Here is a 17618-nt window from a genome sequence, read left to right as displayed (position 1 = left end):
ACAAACTTTTTATTTACCCACACTGATGGGACCAGGAATGTTTCAGTTGATCAAATATACCAGGTGATCAAGAGGTCCACATAATCAATGTAACAACATATAGGAATAATAGAAATGTAATGTAGGGGATATGCACATCACTGTTATTCTATACTTACAGCATAAATCATTTAAATAATAATGCAACTTTGCCTTTAATAAAACTTGTCGGCAGAGAGCCACCTCGCTCGTTTCCTCAGCTGATTATTTGGACCTCGGAGATCGTGATAATATAATAAATTTCCAATATTTGAGGTATTTGATTTTAGCTGGGCTATCGAGAATGCTGGTTTGTGAAATGCTGGTTAAAACAAGGTTTGCTATCCATTAACTGGAGTTAGATTCTCAAGTGGTTGGTGTGCTTGTGGCAAAATGGCAAGATATTCTAGAGCTACCTTCCTGCTAGGTATTCTAGAGGCCTAATGCTCTAAGACATTGGTTCAAATCCTAACATGAACGGCTGGTAGATTTCAAATTCAATTGATTATTGAAAATTTGAAATTCACAGCTATTCTTAGTAACAGTGAAAAATCAGTTATTGTCCATTGTTCCATCACAATGTTGTTCAGGAAAGGAAATTTACTTACCTGGTCCTGCGTGTGACAGCAAATCTGCTCTTAACTACCCTCTATCATGGCCTTGTATGCTTCTAGTCATGGTGATTAGTGATGGGCAATAATTGTCGGCCTTTGCCATTGATACCCACATCCTATAAAGTAATTTTTTCTAATATAAAAACGATTCAAGTGTTTTTTGCTTCTCCATTGCAGAGGTCAAGATTACACATCTTTGAAAAGTCACTTAATATCATTCCTAATTGTGTAATAACTATATCTCAGAATTATCCTGTTTATGAGCATTCAAATTGTAAGCAGCACTTTGTACTTTCCAAAATGATCATTCTGCTCTTCGGTAGACAAGTGCATAAAATCCATTTATTTTAAAAAAAAAGGCAGAAGTGAACCAAATTAGTTTTAATATCACACTGATTTCATAGGAACCATAACAAACTTATTGTTCAGAGACTATGAATAATTCTCAACAATGATCCAAGTGTTATCAGTGACAACATGTCTTTATACCTTTCAGATGTTACTGCGGTTTGTATCCTGGAGGGATTCCAAAACCAACAAAGCATGCTTCTTGCTGACAGAGTCCTTAAGCAGCTTGGAAAAGAAAAAGCTAAAGAAAAGTACAAGGTTAGTGGCCAAAGTACTGTAGATACTTGTTAGCTATACCATTTTGAATTTGGTCTCAGTGTACTTGTAGAAAACTTACTTCCATTTATCAGACTTTTCACATTTAACTCCACTTTTCTCGCCCATTCCCTGTGCCCTTGATGCTCTTGACAACAAAACCCTGTGTCTGACAATGGAGCATTTACGACCCTGCGGGTCGACAGTTCCAAAGTTCGATGATCATGTGTTTTTGCCAGGAATTTGAGGGCTTTGTGAAAATGGATTTGGTGATGGGGGAGAAACTGGGATAGATTTTGGTGGGTTCTCTGGAGGAACATGGGCATCGGGCAAGACTTGGAACAGCAGGGGATCAGATTACATGCCATGAAGTTTTGATAGTATTTGGAGAAGTTTCTTAAGTTTTTGAGAATTTTGTTATTTGTTGGCCTGCCCCAGAAAAATGTACATAGAACAAATCAGAGTTATGCTTGCTGTCTGTCAATGAGCTTGTAATGCTAGGCACTGTTGGCCAGGATAAAATAGCAGCAGTTATTACATCTATTATCCAATATTGCCATTGATGTAATAAAATTAGTGCAGATAACATTAGTGTTCACAGATTTTTTTTTTGCGAGGGAAAGTGAAAAATATAAGCTGAGAAAAAAATGTGAAAGTTTCATTTGCAAGTTGTTAATGTAGGAGGTGTACTAGAAATGAATACTAAGAATGAACAAATCTTTCAATTATATTGTCTTCAGATGCACTAATGATATTAAAGGTGTCAAACATTGATTTCTTTCTCTGTTTCGAGGCAAAATGCTGCTGGCAGAAACATTAGAATGCCAGAGAACCAGGATGTTTAAGGATTACCTGATCTCTGGCATCCCTTGTATAGAGAATCATAAGTTGCCAGTTCACCCTAACCAGCTCAATCATACAGATGTTTAGGTTAGATTAGATTCCTACAGCTTGGCCCAACAAGTCCACACCGACTCTCCGAAGAGTGACCCACCCAGACCCATTCCCCCACCCTATGTATACCCCTGACTAATGCACCTAACACTGTGGGCAATTTAGCAAGGCCAATTCACCTGACCTGCACATCTTTGGACTGAGAGGGTAAACCAGAACACCCGGAGGAAACTCACGCAGGCATGGGGAGAATGTGCAATCTTTACACAGACAGTTGCCTGAGGCGGGAATCGAACCCAGCTCCCTGGTGCTGTGAGGCGGCAGTGCTAACCACTGAGCCACCGTGTTGTAGAAAACAACTTTGCAATCAATGGCAATGTTAGGAAAGAATATTACTCATGCATAAAATGAGATCCAGATTAAAAGTGTGTTTTGCATTGTTTAGAACTTTTAAACTGGTTAAACTCCGAGCTAATCAATATGATTGTGATAGTTATATTTGTTTTCAATGTTGTACTATATTTTACTATTATAGAATCGACTCTTTTCTAATTCTTATCTTCGCCTTTGTAGAATAGAGAGCCACTAATGCCCTCTCCACAGTTCATCAAGTCGTACTTTAATTCCTTCACTGATGACATCATCTCACAACCTTTACTAAAAGGTGAAACGCCTGATGAAGACAAAGACAAGGAGGGTGAAGCTGCTGACATTAGGGGAACAGAAAGGTGATTGTATAAAATGTATTTTTTCAAGCCTCAATGGATGAATGTTGTCTGCATATTAGGGTAATGGATCAGAAAGGTACTGGTTGTCATGTGTAATGGGTGAATTCATTTAGGAGAAAGTGAGGACTGCAGATGCTGGAGATCAGAGCTGAAAATATGTTGATGGAAAAGCGCAGCAGGTCAGGCAGCATCCAAGGAGCAGGAGAGTCGATGTTTCGGGCATGAGCCCTTCTTCAGGAATTCCTGAAGAAGGGTGAATTCATTGCACAGGTTTAGCAGAGGTTTGAATCGCTTATTACATTTTTCAGCTTGGGGATGATTGGATTGACTGCCTTTGAGTCTAGTTGAATAGTTCTGCACTTTGAGGATGGTACTGGGGAGGATACTAGGCAGCTGTGAAATAACTGGAACTTGACTGCAGCATGAATTTAATCCAGTCCTAATCTGTATATCTTTTGCCGGCCCTCCTTTCGAGTATTGTAACCTTTTCTTAAAAGAACCTGTGCTTCAGAAACAGCCTGCATAATCTGATTTTACATTTTAACCACTCTTCAACGTAAAAGTAGCTGGAAATGAATACCCCAGTGTTCTTGGCTATATAAGATTGTAGGTGTAAACCAAAGAATACCTTTGGGATCATCATCGACAAATCCAATAAGTGTAGATATGCACTGAAATTCATGCTGCTAAATGCAACTGATATGATAAACTTGTGCTAAAAGATTCAGTGAACTGATCAGGCAAATTACTGGACTAGCAAAAATAGAACATTTTAGAAGGAGCAATTTAGTCTTAGCTATATTTACTGTATTTTTATCTTCTTCAGATCTGGATACCTGAAGGCAAAACAATACATGGAGGAAGAGAACTATGATAAAATTATTAGCGAATGCACCAAAGAAATAGAGTCAAAGGGAAAATATGTGGCTGAAGCCTTATTGCTTCGGGCTACCTTCTATTTGCTGATAGGCAATGCCACAGCTGCTCAACCTGACCTTGATATGGTTGTTAGTATGAAAGATGCTAATGTGAAGGTAGGTGTTCTATATAAATCTCCTTTTACTTGCACAGAGTCAGTCTCAGGATGTGCAGTTCCAAACTTCCTAAAATAGCTTTAGATTTTTTTTAAGTTTCCCCAGTTGGGCTGATCATTCTTTAAGAAAATTGAAGTATGCTGTCAAAAGATCTTTATCTACACCTTTACAGCTCGTTTCCCCTGAAGAAAGTCATTGGCTTTTCTTAGCTAGCTGGGGATGTAGTGAGATGGCAAGGAATGATGATGTAGAATCAGTTCTATGTTTAAAATAATAAAGGAAGGAAAAATAATGCAGTTCTGTGGTGCCTTTTGGGTGTCAATTATTGCAAATTATCACAAAGTTAGTACTCTGATCACCTCAGCAATTTCCTAAAGCAGTGAAATAAGTGACTGGTTAATTTATTTTGCTGATGTTTAGTGAGTGATGGATAAAGTTTGGCTAGGTCAAGGGGTGAACTTTTAGATCACAAATGCATTGGTAATGTAATATACGTGGGGCTTCCAGTTAATGCCTGATTTGATTAATGCCACCTTCACATTCCCTGTGCTGAAACATCTGCCTAGGTGAAGTGTTCTAGGCTTGGAGTAAAGCTTGAACGTACAACCTCTGACTACAGTGATAGTGATGCCACTAAATCAAGCTGATGTTATTAAAATTAATAGTACAAAGCATCATTTGAAGAATGAAAACAATAATTAGCATCTAGGTTTTAATTGAATGTCTTACAAAAGTAAGTTCAATAAGGTAAACCTTGGCAAAATCTTAAAAGAAAAATTGCAGATATGGACTTGTGGGGACCTTGTTTCAAATGACCCAGTATATCTGTGCTCTTGTCCCGAAAATAGATCTGTTTATTCCAATTAGTCTCTCAAACCTCATCCTTTAATACAATACCAAATTCCTTTAATCCATTTCCCCACTCAGTTTAATTGATATGTTTGAACAGCTGGCAGTCTGAAGTAATGAAAAAGTTCTTGCTGTTGTACAATGTCTTGGATAGGTTTGTGTGTGTTCACTCTTAAATCATAAATTTATGATGTGAAATTGATTCCCAAATGTGTGCAATCATTTTGAATTTTATCTATAGCATATATTCAAACTCCCCTAACCATTGGGGAATCCCCTAATCTGGCATTACTATTCTTATGAAGAAGCCTACATCCTAACAAATGATCCAGAGCAGGAAGCACAACATATTTTGTCATTTCTGATGTTTTTTTAAATTTAAATTGTGCGGGTTCATTTCAAGTGATTGTGTTTTACAGTCATTTTATAAAAAACCTCATTAATGGTATGTAAGCATTCTTGGCAATGCCAGAATGTGTCAGCCATCCCAACTGCGTTCATAAAGGTATTGAGTCACCATTTTGGCAACTGAGTAGCTTGCTAAAGCATATCAGGAGACTCAGAGTCAACCACATTGCTGATATGACTCCTTCTTAAAGCCATTACTAAACTAAGATGGACTTTTCCATCAATCCAGCAGTCACAACTGTCATCATCACTGATACTCATTTATTATTTCCGGATTTGAATATTTGACTTGAAGTGCCCTCAGAGATCTGTAATGTTTAGAATGAGACTTGAATTTCTTAGTGATTACCAGAAAGAATCTCTCAACATAATTTCATGTTTAAGACTTTTATTAATAAATTTAAAATTTTCATTGGTTTGCATTATTTAGTAGTCTGTTAACTATACTACTGGAAGTTGCTTTTTCCATTGACTAATGACCACAGCCAAGATCCTTAATGACGTGTTTGTAAAATATGTCACATTTGGCAAATAATGTGATGGTGTAATAATGTTGTCATTGGATTAGTAATCCAGAGACGCAGACTGCGTACCAGGGATCCAGGTTTGAAGCCTGCCATGATGGATAGTGGAATTTGGATTTGTTTTGAAGTCAAGTTATCTGATGACCATGAAACTATTGTCAGCCATCATAAGAGCATTTTGGTTCACTAAAATCCTTTAGGGAAGGAAATCACTTCTCCTCATGTATGACTCCAGACCACAGCAAACTGTTTCTTAAATCCCTCTGAAATGGCGTAGCAAGACTCTCAGTTGTATCAAACTGGTAAAGAACCTCAAAGGAATAAAACTGTATAGACCATCTGTCATTGGCCTGGTCATCAGGAAAAAACGACAAACTCAGCACTAATCCTGCAAAGTCCTCCTTACTAACATCTGGGGGCCAGTGCCAAATTGGAAGAGTTGTCTCATGGACTAGACAAGAAACAGCCTGACATAGTTATACTTCTGAAATTCGGTAACAAATTATACAATACTGCTGCTGATAGTCCATTGAATTTCCTGGATATTAAGTCCCGACTTGGTGGATATGTTTGAAATCTGTCCCACTTGGCAGTGGTCACTCCTTGCAATTACAGTCATTGATGGATACATCAGCAGCAGGCAGCTTGGCAAGTATGAGGACCAATGTGTTTTCCCCTTTTTTTGATACCCTCTCAATCTTCTGCAGACCTATCCTAGCAGCTACTTATTTTAGGTTTCAAGCACCATCCTTTTACTGAATAGGACAGACCTATTCACTACTGGCAGAAGTGATGTGACAATAGTATACAGTTGAGAGAGATTTGCTCGTAGTCAAAATGGTCAAGAAGCAGCTCACCACCACCTTCTCAATGGCTTTAGCGATGGGCAATAAATTCTGACCTAGTCAGCAAAGTTCAAATCCCTAAATGAATTTAAAAAAAGCATGGAGTCCACATGGCTATAAAACAGACAAAAATTCTTAGTATTTTTCAGAGGCTCTTTTCCCCTGCCATTTCTTGCAGAATTTTCCAGTTTTACTTTGACAGTCACCTCAGTCAGATCTCCATTTGTAAGGCACTCTCTTAACTCCTTGGTTCTTGAATCTCCACAAGTTTAATCTCTAAACAGAGAACATTGCCTATCGGTATTCTATTTGGAGCTAACTCAATACATTTCCCTTTGCTTTTCAAAGCAGCATCTTCCTGTGGTCTGGGTCTGAGAGACTGTTACGAGAAAGATCAGCTGTACCTCTATTGTATCACAATATGAAACTGGTACTTCGAGAAATGGAGTAGTACAGCGCAGAAACAGAGCCTTCAGTCCATGCCGACCAGATACCTAAATTAATCTAGTCCTATTTGCCAGCATGTGGTCCATATCCATCTAAACTCTTCCAATTTGTGTACCGATACAGATGTCTTTTAAATGTAATTGTACCAGTCACCTCCACTTGCTCTGACAGCTCATTCCTTAGATGCACTATGCCTCTGCATGAAAAAAAGCTGTCCCTTTGGTATCTTTCCCCTCTCACCTTAAAGCTATGCCCTCTAGTTTTGGACTCCCTTGTCCTGGGAAAAAGACTTTGGCTATTCAACCTATTCATGAGCCCTATGATTTTATAAACCCCTGTAAGGTCACCCCTGAGCCTCTAATTCTCAAAGGAAAATAGCCCCAACTTAGTCAACCTCTGTCAAAGTATGTTGCATGCAAAAGCAGCTGCATTGAAGTTAGTCCAATTCAGTGCAACTTGTGGTAATTGTGTTAACTGGATTAGTAAGATTGTTCAAAAAGAAAGTAGACCTGACTTCTCATCACTTCCTTAAATATCATATTAATCATCCATTGAATATTATATTTTCCTTTGTTTTCCTTGTATAAAGCCAGAATTCTTGACCACTTGCTGAAACAGGGAGTAACAGCATGGCCTTAATGGCAATCAAAATCTGGATAGCTAGTGTAAGCATGTGAGATGTCTCTCAAATACCACGTGCATAATGAGAGGGATGTGTTACTGTTTTTGTTCTTCAGCTGCGTGCCAATGCATTGATTAAGCGTGGGAGCATGTATATGCAGCAACAGCAATCTCAGCTGAGTACACAAGATTTCAACATGGCTGCTGATATTGACCCACAAAATGCTGATGTGTATCATCACCGAGGACAGGTAAGAGCTGTGGTTTCCTGAATCAATCTGAAAGAATTGTCTTCTGGTAACTATTGCACCCAGCAAATGTCTCATTGATTGAAGAAGTGAATCTCGCACTCAATTTTATTGCAACAATTCGAATTTTTTAAATTTCCATTCGGGTTATTGACATGATTGCATTTGTTGAATATCCTGACTTGAATACACTTTACAGATAGAGATTACAAAGCTGTTAGTCGTGCCTTCCATTAAACATTCTCAATCAAAAGTGGGTAGGTAAAGCTGTTTGGGAATGAACAAATGGGCTGGAACCTTTCTTCCCCCCTCTCCCTTTGTTCCTTTTTCTATTCAGAAATGTTGAAGGAATGAGAGAATGGAGAGAACACTGTAGGGTGCCTTAATTCTGAGGTCAGTGTGGATTGTATGATTATGCATTAATGCTAAATTTTGTTTACAGCTGAAGATTTTACTTGACAATGTTGAAGAGGCTGTTGAAGATTTTGATGAATGCATTAGACTGCGACCAGATTCCGCTCTGGCTCAGGCCCAGAAATGTTTTGCATTGGTAAGCAGTCTTGTTCTAATATTGTTCAGAAAAATACACTGCCAGTGACTGCTTTATTGCACAGTACAGCTGCAAAAAAAACAAGCAGAGCAATATCTCTAACTGACTCGTTGCTGGTCGGTGCATAGTGCACTATCCCTTTAAGATTGGTTAGGATTTGATCAGGGTTTGCTATTGATGATTGTATCATGTCTGGAAGATCAATAACCGGTTTTGTCTGGATGCTGTTGGACATTCTAGTTTGCCTCACCGTTCATTAACTCTTGTAACGGTTGGTCCATCTCCTGCTCTACCGTATCAACCTTTTCTCTATGTTGTGGAACCTTGATGTGTTATTCAGCAGTAAGTAACATGCCTTTATATTGTTGAACATTTTGCAGGCTTCCAGATGTTGATCATGAGCTGTTATTCAAGATGTTGTCTTTAGCCACACTTCTTGCCAAGGTTCACTGGCTTATTATGATCCATTGAACTAACATTTAAATATTTTCAATTGACCTAATGCCAATGTGCATAGTAGCTGTTGATCTTGATAATTGTATTCGGTGTGTCAGCAGACTTAATTTAAGTGATTGAGTTTGGTTATTGTTTTACTCAGTGTAATCTATACACAAAGCATCTAGAAAGCCAGGAAATAAGTCCAATCATGTGGAAATACATTATACTTTGTGGAAGGCGCTGTAAAATTTAATGCAAACAGCCATCAGCTTGACACATTTAAATCTTAAATACAATTGATCTTTATAGATGTAAGAGGAAAAAAAATCACCTCAACAAAAATGTTTTCAACTCCGTTGGATCACCTTTCAACTGAAATGCATTGTGTTGTGTGTTTTACTCCAGTATCGTCAGGCCTACACTGGAAGCAATCCTTTGCAGATCCAAGTGGCTGTAAAAGGATTTGAAGATGTTATTAAAAATTTTCCCAAATGTGCAGAGGGTTATGCATTGTATGCTCAGGTAAGCCTTCAGCACTCAGCATTTGCTATCTGCGCTCACCGTGTGTTTTAAAGAACTCAGGTAAAGGGAAAGTCACCATAATCTTTGTAGACCAAAGGGCTGCATACTCATTGTAGAGAGAGAGAGAGCGATTGGTGGTAGTTTAGCCTGAGAGTCACTCCAGATGAGCAGAAAGGTTGGGAAGTCCTTCAAGGCAACTTCAACAGGTGTGGGAAATGAATCCATGCTGGTGGCATCACTATGCATCACAAACCAGCCATCCAGCCACTTGAGCTAATTGACTACCCCCTCAACTATCGCTTGAGAATTGAACATTCAGTATCTGAAGATTTTTCTGAATTGCAAAACCAGCAAATTTGTTTCATTAACTTTTACATTCTTTAAATTGTTGAAGTAAGAATGTAAAAGTTTGCTTCTTCTTAAGGTCATAAAGCATCCATAGAAAAGGCACTGAACCCACTTAGTTCATCTTTATAAGGTACAAACAATGACTGTTGTCTCATTCAAGCCTCCAATTTTTTTAAAGGACACTGTCAGAGTCTTGGCCAAATTATCAAGCCATTCAAATCTATTGTATTGTACCCCATTTGTCAAATGGAAGTAAACAATCACATATTGATTAAAGACTGGGGAGGTTTCTGGTGTTCTGGCTGATACTTTATGCATTAATTAATGCCATCAGACCAACTAATTTGGCATGTGGCTGTTTAGTATCTTGTTATACACAAATTGACTGAAGTGTTTTGTACATAGTACCAATGACCAAGCCTCAAAAGAACGTAACTATTTGGAATGGCATGAAAATGTGGCTATTGTTATATTAGTACATTCTCATTTGGCTTCACTAGCATTCTGAACTTTAACAAAACAGAAATTGCTGGAAAAACTCAACCGGTCTGGCAGCATCTGTGAAGCGAAGTCAGAGTTAACGTATCGGGTGCTGTGACCCTTCAGAACTCCATAGATCCAGCAGTGTGTTTTTTATCTGATTTCCAACATCTGCAGTTCTTTTGGTTTTTATTCTGAAATTTAATCTGTGCTAAGTTGTATTTAGATGCATGTAAGATTAAAAAAAATAAAACATTTGACCAAAAATGTTTGTCCTAGGCTTTAACTGACCAGCAACATTTTAGCAAAGCAGATGAAATGTACGATAAATGTATTGAACTGGAACCAGATAATGCAACAACATATGTTCACAAAGGGTAAGTGATCTGTAATTAGATTAAAGCCAGTAATTTTGCCTATACTATCTTGGATATCAGAGTCAAGTATGTTGTGTAACTCTCCCAATTAATCCTCTGCTACATTATGGAAAAGTGAAAACAAAATAATACTCTGCAAGTATCCAGGAAAGGAACTAATGATTGCACAAGAAAACATTACAGAGAACCTCTAATGAGACCTATAAAACTAAAATTAATTGGAGTTTGAATTTTTATATACAGTTTTATGTTGAGTTTGTCTGCGAAAGTATTCAGGGCAATAGCTTCTCAGACTTTAGATGAGCTATAAATGTTAATGGGGATTGGTTCACTCAGTTAGCCCAATGACTAGCAAATGGTTCAGAATAACATCTGTTTCATTCCAGTTCTGCCCAAGGGAGACTTGGCTCTTTTTTTCTTTGCCCTGCCCCTGAGATTGAAAGGCAATCACAAATCATTGTTAGCATAAACTTGTGAGAGAATGGCTCTGAGTGCAGTATTATCTGACAATAAGGTCCTGCCTTTGAGCCCAGGACACATGACATTGTTTATATTAATGTTATTTCTGTTTGTAGTATGTATTGGTAAATGTAGTATGCAATATATGTAGTGCACAAGCATGTGTGTTCTTACATTCCTCTGCATAATTCATCAGATGCTTAACATTTTTTTGGCAAATTATTTTTTGATTCTTTCATGGGATGTAGCTGGGCTGGGCCAGCATTTATTGTCTGATTGTCCAGAGTGGGGATAAGGGTCAACCACATTGCTGTGCGTCAGGTGTCACATGTAGGCCAAGCCAGGTAAGGATGGCAGATTTCCTTCCCTAAAGGACATTAGTGAACTAGTGAACCAGATGGATTTTTATAACTATTGACAGTGGTTATGTGAGCACTTTTATGTCAGACTGTAATCCAGATTTTATCGAATTCAAACTTCACTATCTGCCATGGTGGGATTTAAATCCATGTCCCCACAATATTAGCTTGGGATTCTGGATTGCTAGTCCAGTGACATTATCGCTACACCACTTCTTTCCTTTGTTGTCTAATCACGGAATCGCATCTAATGATGGACTCTCTTTTGAGTTTTGGAAGCACTAGCTGGCTGCCTATGGTCAATACTTTGCTGTTGCAAATAGCCAAAAGGACATGATATTTGATATAATCTGCCAGTCCTTTGGAGCACACTGCCTATATACCTAGCCACATGTTGGCAATGCAACATATATGCCATGTTATTTGAGAAATGTCTTTGGATTGGCACTTAATCAGCTGCACTAAAGAATCTCCTTGCATTTCTTAATGGGCTCCATCCTCCACTCAAATTCACCTTTGAAATCGATCAATGGAATGATGTCACTTGCTTTGATGTCCTAGTTGAAAAATCAGCCAATGTTCTCTGCAACTGTCTCTCTCTCATTTTTCTTATTCATGTGGGACATGGTTGTTACTGCCTGAGCCAGCATTTAGTGCCTATGGGTGGTGAGCTGCCACCTTGAACCACTGCAGTTCCTATGCTATAGGTAAACCCACTGCAACCTTACCATCACTAGTCAACATATACATTAGGATTCCTTCAGTTACATGTGTTATTTTTAATTTTTGACTGTAATTAGTAATAAATTGAAGGGTTACAGAGAACGGACATGAAAGTGGAGTTGAGGCCGAGATGAGATTAGCTATGATCATATTAGATGGAAAAGCTGGCTCAAGGGGCTGAATTACCTGCTTCTGCTCCTGGTGCTTCTGTTCTTATGTTTTATGGTTTTCCTTTTTGGAAACCTGGTAAGTAGCATCTGAGCCATTTGTGCACTGCACAAGCTTAATGCTAAAGTAAGTCACAGTTAAAACCATCCTGCAGGATAATTGCCACCTTGATTAGATCATTTCTTAAGGTGTATCATGCAGATTAATTAACAAGCCTGAGGAATAACAAGATGATGGATTACTGGGCTAATGGTAGGCTACTTGGTAGTGTGGATGAGCAGAGGGATCTTGGTGTCCATGTACACAGATCTCTGAAAGTTGCCACCCAGGTAAATAGTGCTGTGAGGAAGGCATATGGTGTACTGGGCTTTATTGGCAGAGGAATTGAGTTCCGGAGTCCTGAGGTCATGTTGCAGTTGTATAAGACTCTGGTGCGGCCTCATCTGGAGTATTGTGTGCAGTTTTGGTCGCCATACTATAGGAAGGATGTGGAAGCTTTAGAACGAGTGCAGAGGAGGTTTACCAGGATGTTGCCTGGAATGGTAGGAAAATCTTATGAGGAAAGGCTGAGGCACTTGGGGCTGTTCTCATTGGAGAAGAGAAGGTTTAGGGGAGATCTGATAGAAGTGTATAAGATGATTAGGGGTTTAGATAGGGTAGATACTAAGAACCTTTTACCGCTAATGGAGTCAGGTGTTACTAGGGGACATAGCTTTAAATTAAGGGGTGGTAGGTATAGGACAGATGTTAGGGGTAGATTCTTCACACAGCGGGTTGAGAGTTCATGGAATGCCCTGCCCGTATCAGTGGTGAACTCTCCTTCTTTATGGTCATTTAAGCGGGCATTGGATAGGCATTTGGAAGTTATTGGGCTAGTATAGGTTAGGTAGGATTCGGTCGGCGCAACATCGAGGGCCGAAGGGCCTGTACTGCGCTGTATCCTTCTATGTTCTATGTTCTATGTCAGAGTGCACAGTAAATCCTCTGATTACCCTCTATAGGATAAGATACCTTAAACATTTAAGCACCAAGTGAAGCTGGCTTTTCATATTGCTACTATTCAGTAGCAACACAAGTGATGTGCTCAGCTTAAGAGGCTGTTACCTCAGTCAAAACGACATTCTATTTGTCACATAAATGAGTAATGTAGCCTCTGAATTTCCATGGCATTACACTGGGTATATAAGCCGTTCATCTCAAAGTCTTGCAGTAACCAAGTATTGGCTATGCTTAAATAACCCTGATTGCAAAACTCCAAAAAGCATAATGTTTGACATTAGATGCGATTCCATAATTGGTTAGAACTTGCTAAATAATTTTGGTGCAGAAAAATAGGCTGACAGCCAATATGTGTTGGGCTGTTGGTATAGTACTCTTGCATCTCCTAGATGTTATGTATATTAAAACACAGAGCCATTTTCTTGTTCCTTTCTCAGCAATGCATTGACAATCCGTCTCAACCTGCTGGTTTGAAATGTAAACAAACCTTGTCAGTTAACTGTCAGTCAGCAAGAATGGCTGCATCTTCCGTGATAACATCTCTACCGATCAGAATCCAGTTGGCAACTAATCAAAATCACTCAGTATGAATGTTTGCTTTTTACATTTTTATTTCTTGTGAATTAATGAACCCGAGAAGAGTGCAATTTTTTTTTAGCAGTAGTCAAGTTCAGTGCTACCTAATGATTATTTGACTACTTAATTTTTGATACTATCCTGGTATTTGCTTCATTTATTTTAGTTTACTTCAGCTTCAGTGGAAACAGGATTTGGACAAAGGCTTGGAACTAATCAGCAAGGCTATTGAGATTGACAATAAATGTGATTTTGCGTATGAGACCATGGGTACTATCGAAGTCCAGAGGTAATTTATTAACTATTTTTGCTCCCACAGAATTTTGGCTCTTAAAAATTGTATTTCTTCTTAGAAAAGTGATTCTACTGTTTGAGTTTGGGAAATACTCAAAATTCATTTGTTGCAGAATTTGTAAACCTGCTATGAACTACATCTGTCAAATACAAATGCCAAATTTCATCTTGCGGATATTTATACAGTTCATTTTTTTTAATAAGATGTGCACATTATTTTAGATGTATTCTTTTAAAAACTTTGTTTTCTGTTGGATACTCATTCCTAGTGTTATTTAGCTGCTGCAGTTTCTTTGACATTTCTGCTATGGTCTTGAAGGATTCCAGATTTTTAATCCGTCAGTGAATTGCAAATGACAGTATATGTATAAGTTCGGATCGTTTCTGACTTGAAAGGGAACTTGGAGGTGATGCTGTCTTCTTGACTTTGGCTACTCTGGTCCTAGTCTGCAGAGACATCCCAGGATAAGGTTTTGCTGTTACTGTAAGTTTAGCTAGAAAGCTTTCTACACAGCCTGTCACAGACAGCAAATACTGCAGCCACGATGTAGATGTGTGAACAACTAAAGCTTTAATTCTATGTTGTGTTGACTGCTGGTGTGAGTGCGCCACCCAACCAGGTTAACTGAATATTTAAACTCTCACCTGAATTGTGCAGTTGTGGTGTGCCATGGTTAGCAAAGCATGGAGGCACAAAATATAGGTTTGGGCTTCTTACAGGAAAGACAAAGCAAGTGAGAACTTCTTCAGTGCACCAGTTTACAGTAGACTGCATAATGCAGGACCCTGTCATAATTTTTGTTTTTACCTTTAACCTTGGAGCAGTAGTTTAAACTGATACGAGTGAGATGAATTTTAAATTTTTATAGTGACTACATAAACTCCACAACTAGGTGATGAGGTAACTGCAGATAATAGCTTAATAATATATTAAAAACCTGGAAAACTAAATAGTTACATGAAATAAAGGTGACCGGGTGGATGATGTATTGTAGCTGTACCATGTAGGAACTTATGGATATCTGTGCATTTCATGGCAACCACATCACTATGAATGTGTCTGCAGGTTGAGTAACTTCAGCTTTAAATTGATGGAGTTGGATTTAAAATATAGACATTGTAATACATCATGGAGAGGCAAAGTTACCTGGACATTCTGTCCTCGGAGAGAGTAACACTCTGTAGACTAGGACCTGATTTAGTTTAAATTCAGGAATAGTTGAAATAAGTGTAAGCAAAGACCAGTATGGAGATCCAGAAGGTAGCAATGGAGGGACCTCATCCCCTGGACTTGTCCAACAGATTCAAGATTTTGCAACTTCTGTCGATAAGGCGGGGCATTGTGGAAAATGAACATGCTGCAGCATTGAGTGCATAGATTGTGTTTTCTGTCAGTACCAGAATCAAGGTTTCTGAAGAAGAATCAAATTAGGCTCAAAATGTTAACTCCGTACCTCACTCCACAATTACTGCCAAATATCGTTTCAAGTATTTCTAGATTTCTGTTTCTTGTTGTTTTGATTTTGTGTTTCTTTAAGAGCATTACGTCAGAGCCGGAAAGGAACTTTATGTGGGTGGTGGGGGGTGTGTGTGTGTGTGTGTGTGTGTGTGTGTGTGTGGGGAGTGGAGGAGGAGGAGGATCTAGTCGCCTACGGATAGGACTAAGAAGGAGGTCCCTCTGAAGGAGTATGAACAGTTAAAGTAGCACTTGCATATTGGAGGTTGGTTGTGGAGATCAAAGTGCAGACTCAGGGCGTTGCTGTGGGAACTGCTTTGCATTGTCTTAAGTCCACCATCTCCGCCAATTATGACTCTATTATGAGGTCTGAAGTGGGATGTTTGCTAGTGATTGCATAGTGCTCAAAGTACACAGTAAGGCCTGCACATCATTAGAGTTGTCTGTCTTTGTGGCTGGCACTGTGGCTCAAAGGTTATCACTATTGCCCCTCAGTGCCAGGGACCTGGGTTTGATTCTGGCTTTGGGCGACTTGCAATGTGGAGTTTGCATATACTCCTCGTGTCTGCGTGGGTTTCCTCCTGGTGCTCTGGTTTATTTTCACAATCCAAAGTTAGGCGGATTAGTTGGATTGGCCAGCTAAATTGCCTATAGTGTCCAGGGATGTGCAGGTGAGGTGGGTCGGAGAGGTATGGTTATAGGGATAGGGTGGGGGAACAGTTCTGGATGGGATGCTGTTTGTTGGGGTGTTGTGAATTCAATAAGCTGAATGGCCTGTTTGCACAATGTTGATATTCTATGATTGTGGAGTATTAGTAATTAGTTTTGTACTTGCAAAGCACATTTTTATCAACATAATTATTTGAATTAAGTTATTAGTCTGTATTCTTAAATATTCAATTAGCCTAATTTGACTCAGAGAAATATTAAATCCTTTGATAGTTTTAGGTTTTGATTTAAGTAAATGCGCCTCAAGAAAATAAGCCTCATATTGTCCAAGTTATTTTTCAGAATTGCACCACCTTTTCATAGCATTTGCACCTTAACTTAAATGTGTTTTAAAATCTGTTTACAGAGGAAATCTGGCTAAGGCCATCGATATGTTTAGCAAGGCCATTAACCTGGCAAAGTCAGAAATGGAGATGGCCCACCTGTATTCGCTTTGTGATGCTGCATATGCACAGACAGAAGTTGCTAAGAAGTATGGATTGAAACCCCCAACACTGTGATTTGAAAATGTAAAGCTATTCCCATTATTCTTCTGTTGAGCCTGTGATAACTTTTTATAAACAGTTGAATACCACAGAAATCTTCGTGATATTCGTTTCTGTTCTATGTATAGTTATGTGAGAAGTTGATGAATATGTGCAGAACATTCACACAAATTGGCCTATAAAGTAGAATTAAGTTTTATGGCACTGAACATTTTTTTTAAAATACACTAATGCAAATTAGGCCACACAAACAATCTTATGGTTAGCCTCATATAGGATGGTGTATGATTTTAACAATAAAAGTCTTGTACAGCACAAGATTGGCACTCCCTTAAAAAGTAAAAACTTGCTCTAGTTAACTGTACAACAAATAAAATAAAGATCATATTTTCAGTTGTGTGGGAGAATGTTTTACAATAAGTTTTATTGCAATTATCTTTGCATTTTTAAATCTTAGATGTTCAATATATGTTTCATGATATGTCAATATTTAAAATGAGCTGAAGGTCCAAGTCAAAAATGTATGCATTATATGGTATTTAGTTTCACATGGTAGAGATAATGCTCTCTACATTCTTTCCAAACCATTTCAGCTTAACTGTGCTGAAAGTATTGTTTGCAAAGTGTTCATTTAAGCATGTCTAGTGGGATATGGTTGTACGGTAGAGCTCTAATCAAATTGCTGTATCCAGTAAGAAGTTGTATAAGCAGCACTATGTTTGGGGGATTGGGGGGGGGGGGGGAAGAGATGGCTTTAAAAAGCAGGTGGGTATGTTGACATGGGAAGATTCTTATGGGCTTTGCAGTATTGTTTGCTGTTTA

General features: G+C 38.6%; 1 protein-coding gene across 1 annotated transcript in view; it reads left to right on the top strand.

The window, feature by feature from the left end:
- tomm70a (translocase of outer mitochondrial membrane 70 homolog A (S. cerevisiae)) overlaps positions 1–16891 on the top strand; it is a 29988-nt gene extending 13097 nt beyond the window's left edge. The window contains exons 4-12 of the mRNA XM_060833168.1: positions 1129–1238; positions 2703–2857; positions 3684–3891; positions 7702–7836; positions 8276–8383; positions 9227–9343; positions 10451–10548; positions 13999–14121; positions 16658–16891. Coding sequence (XP_060689151.1) covers positions 1129–1238; positions 2703–2857; positions 3684–3891; positions 7702–7836; positions 8276–8383; positions 9227–9343; positions 10451–10548; positions 13999–14121; positions 16658–16811 — 1208 coding nt within the window. The 3' untranslated portion in view covers positions 16812–16891. The remainder of the gene's footprint in view (positions 1–1128; positions 1239–2702; positions 2858–3683; positions 3892–7701; positions 7837–8275; positions 8384–9226; positions 9344–10450; positions 10549–13998; positions 14122–16657) is intronic.
- The last annotated feature ends 727 nt before the right edge of the window (positions 16892–17618 follow it).

This window comes from Hemiscyllium ocellatum, chromosome 12, assembly GCF_020745735.1.
Source record: "Hemiscyllium ocellatum isolate sHemOce1 chromosome 12, sHemOce1.pat.X.cur, whole genome shotgun sequence".
Lineage (NCBI taxonomy): Eukaryota > Metazoa > Chordata > Chondrichthyes > Orectolobiformes > Hemiscylliidae > Hemiscyllium > Hemiscyllium ocellatum.
This window is presented reverse-complemented; position numbering and strand designations above follow the sequence as displayed.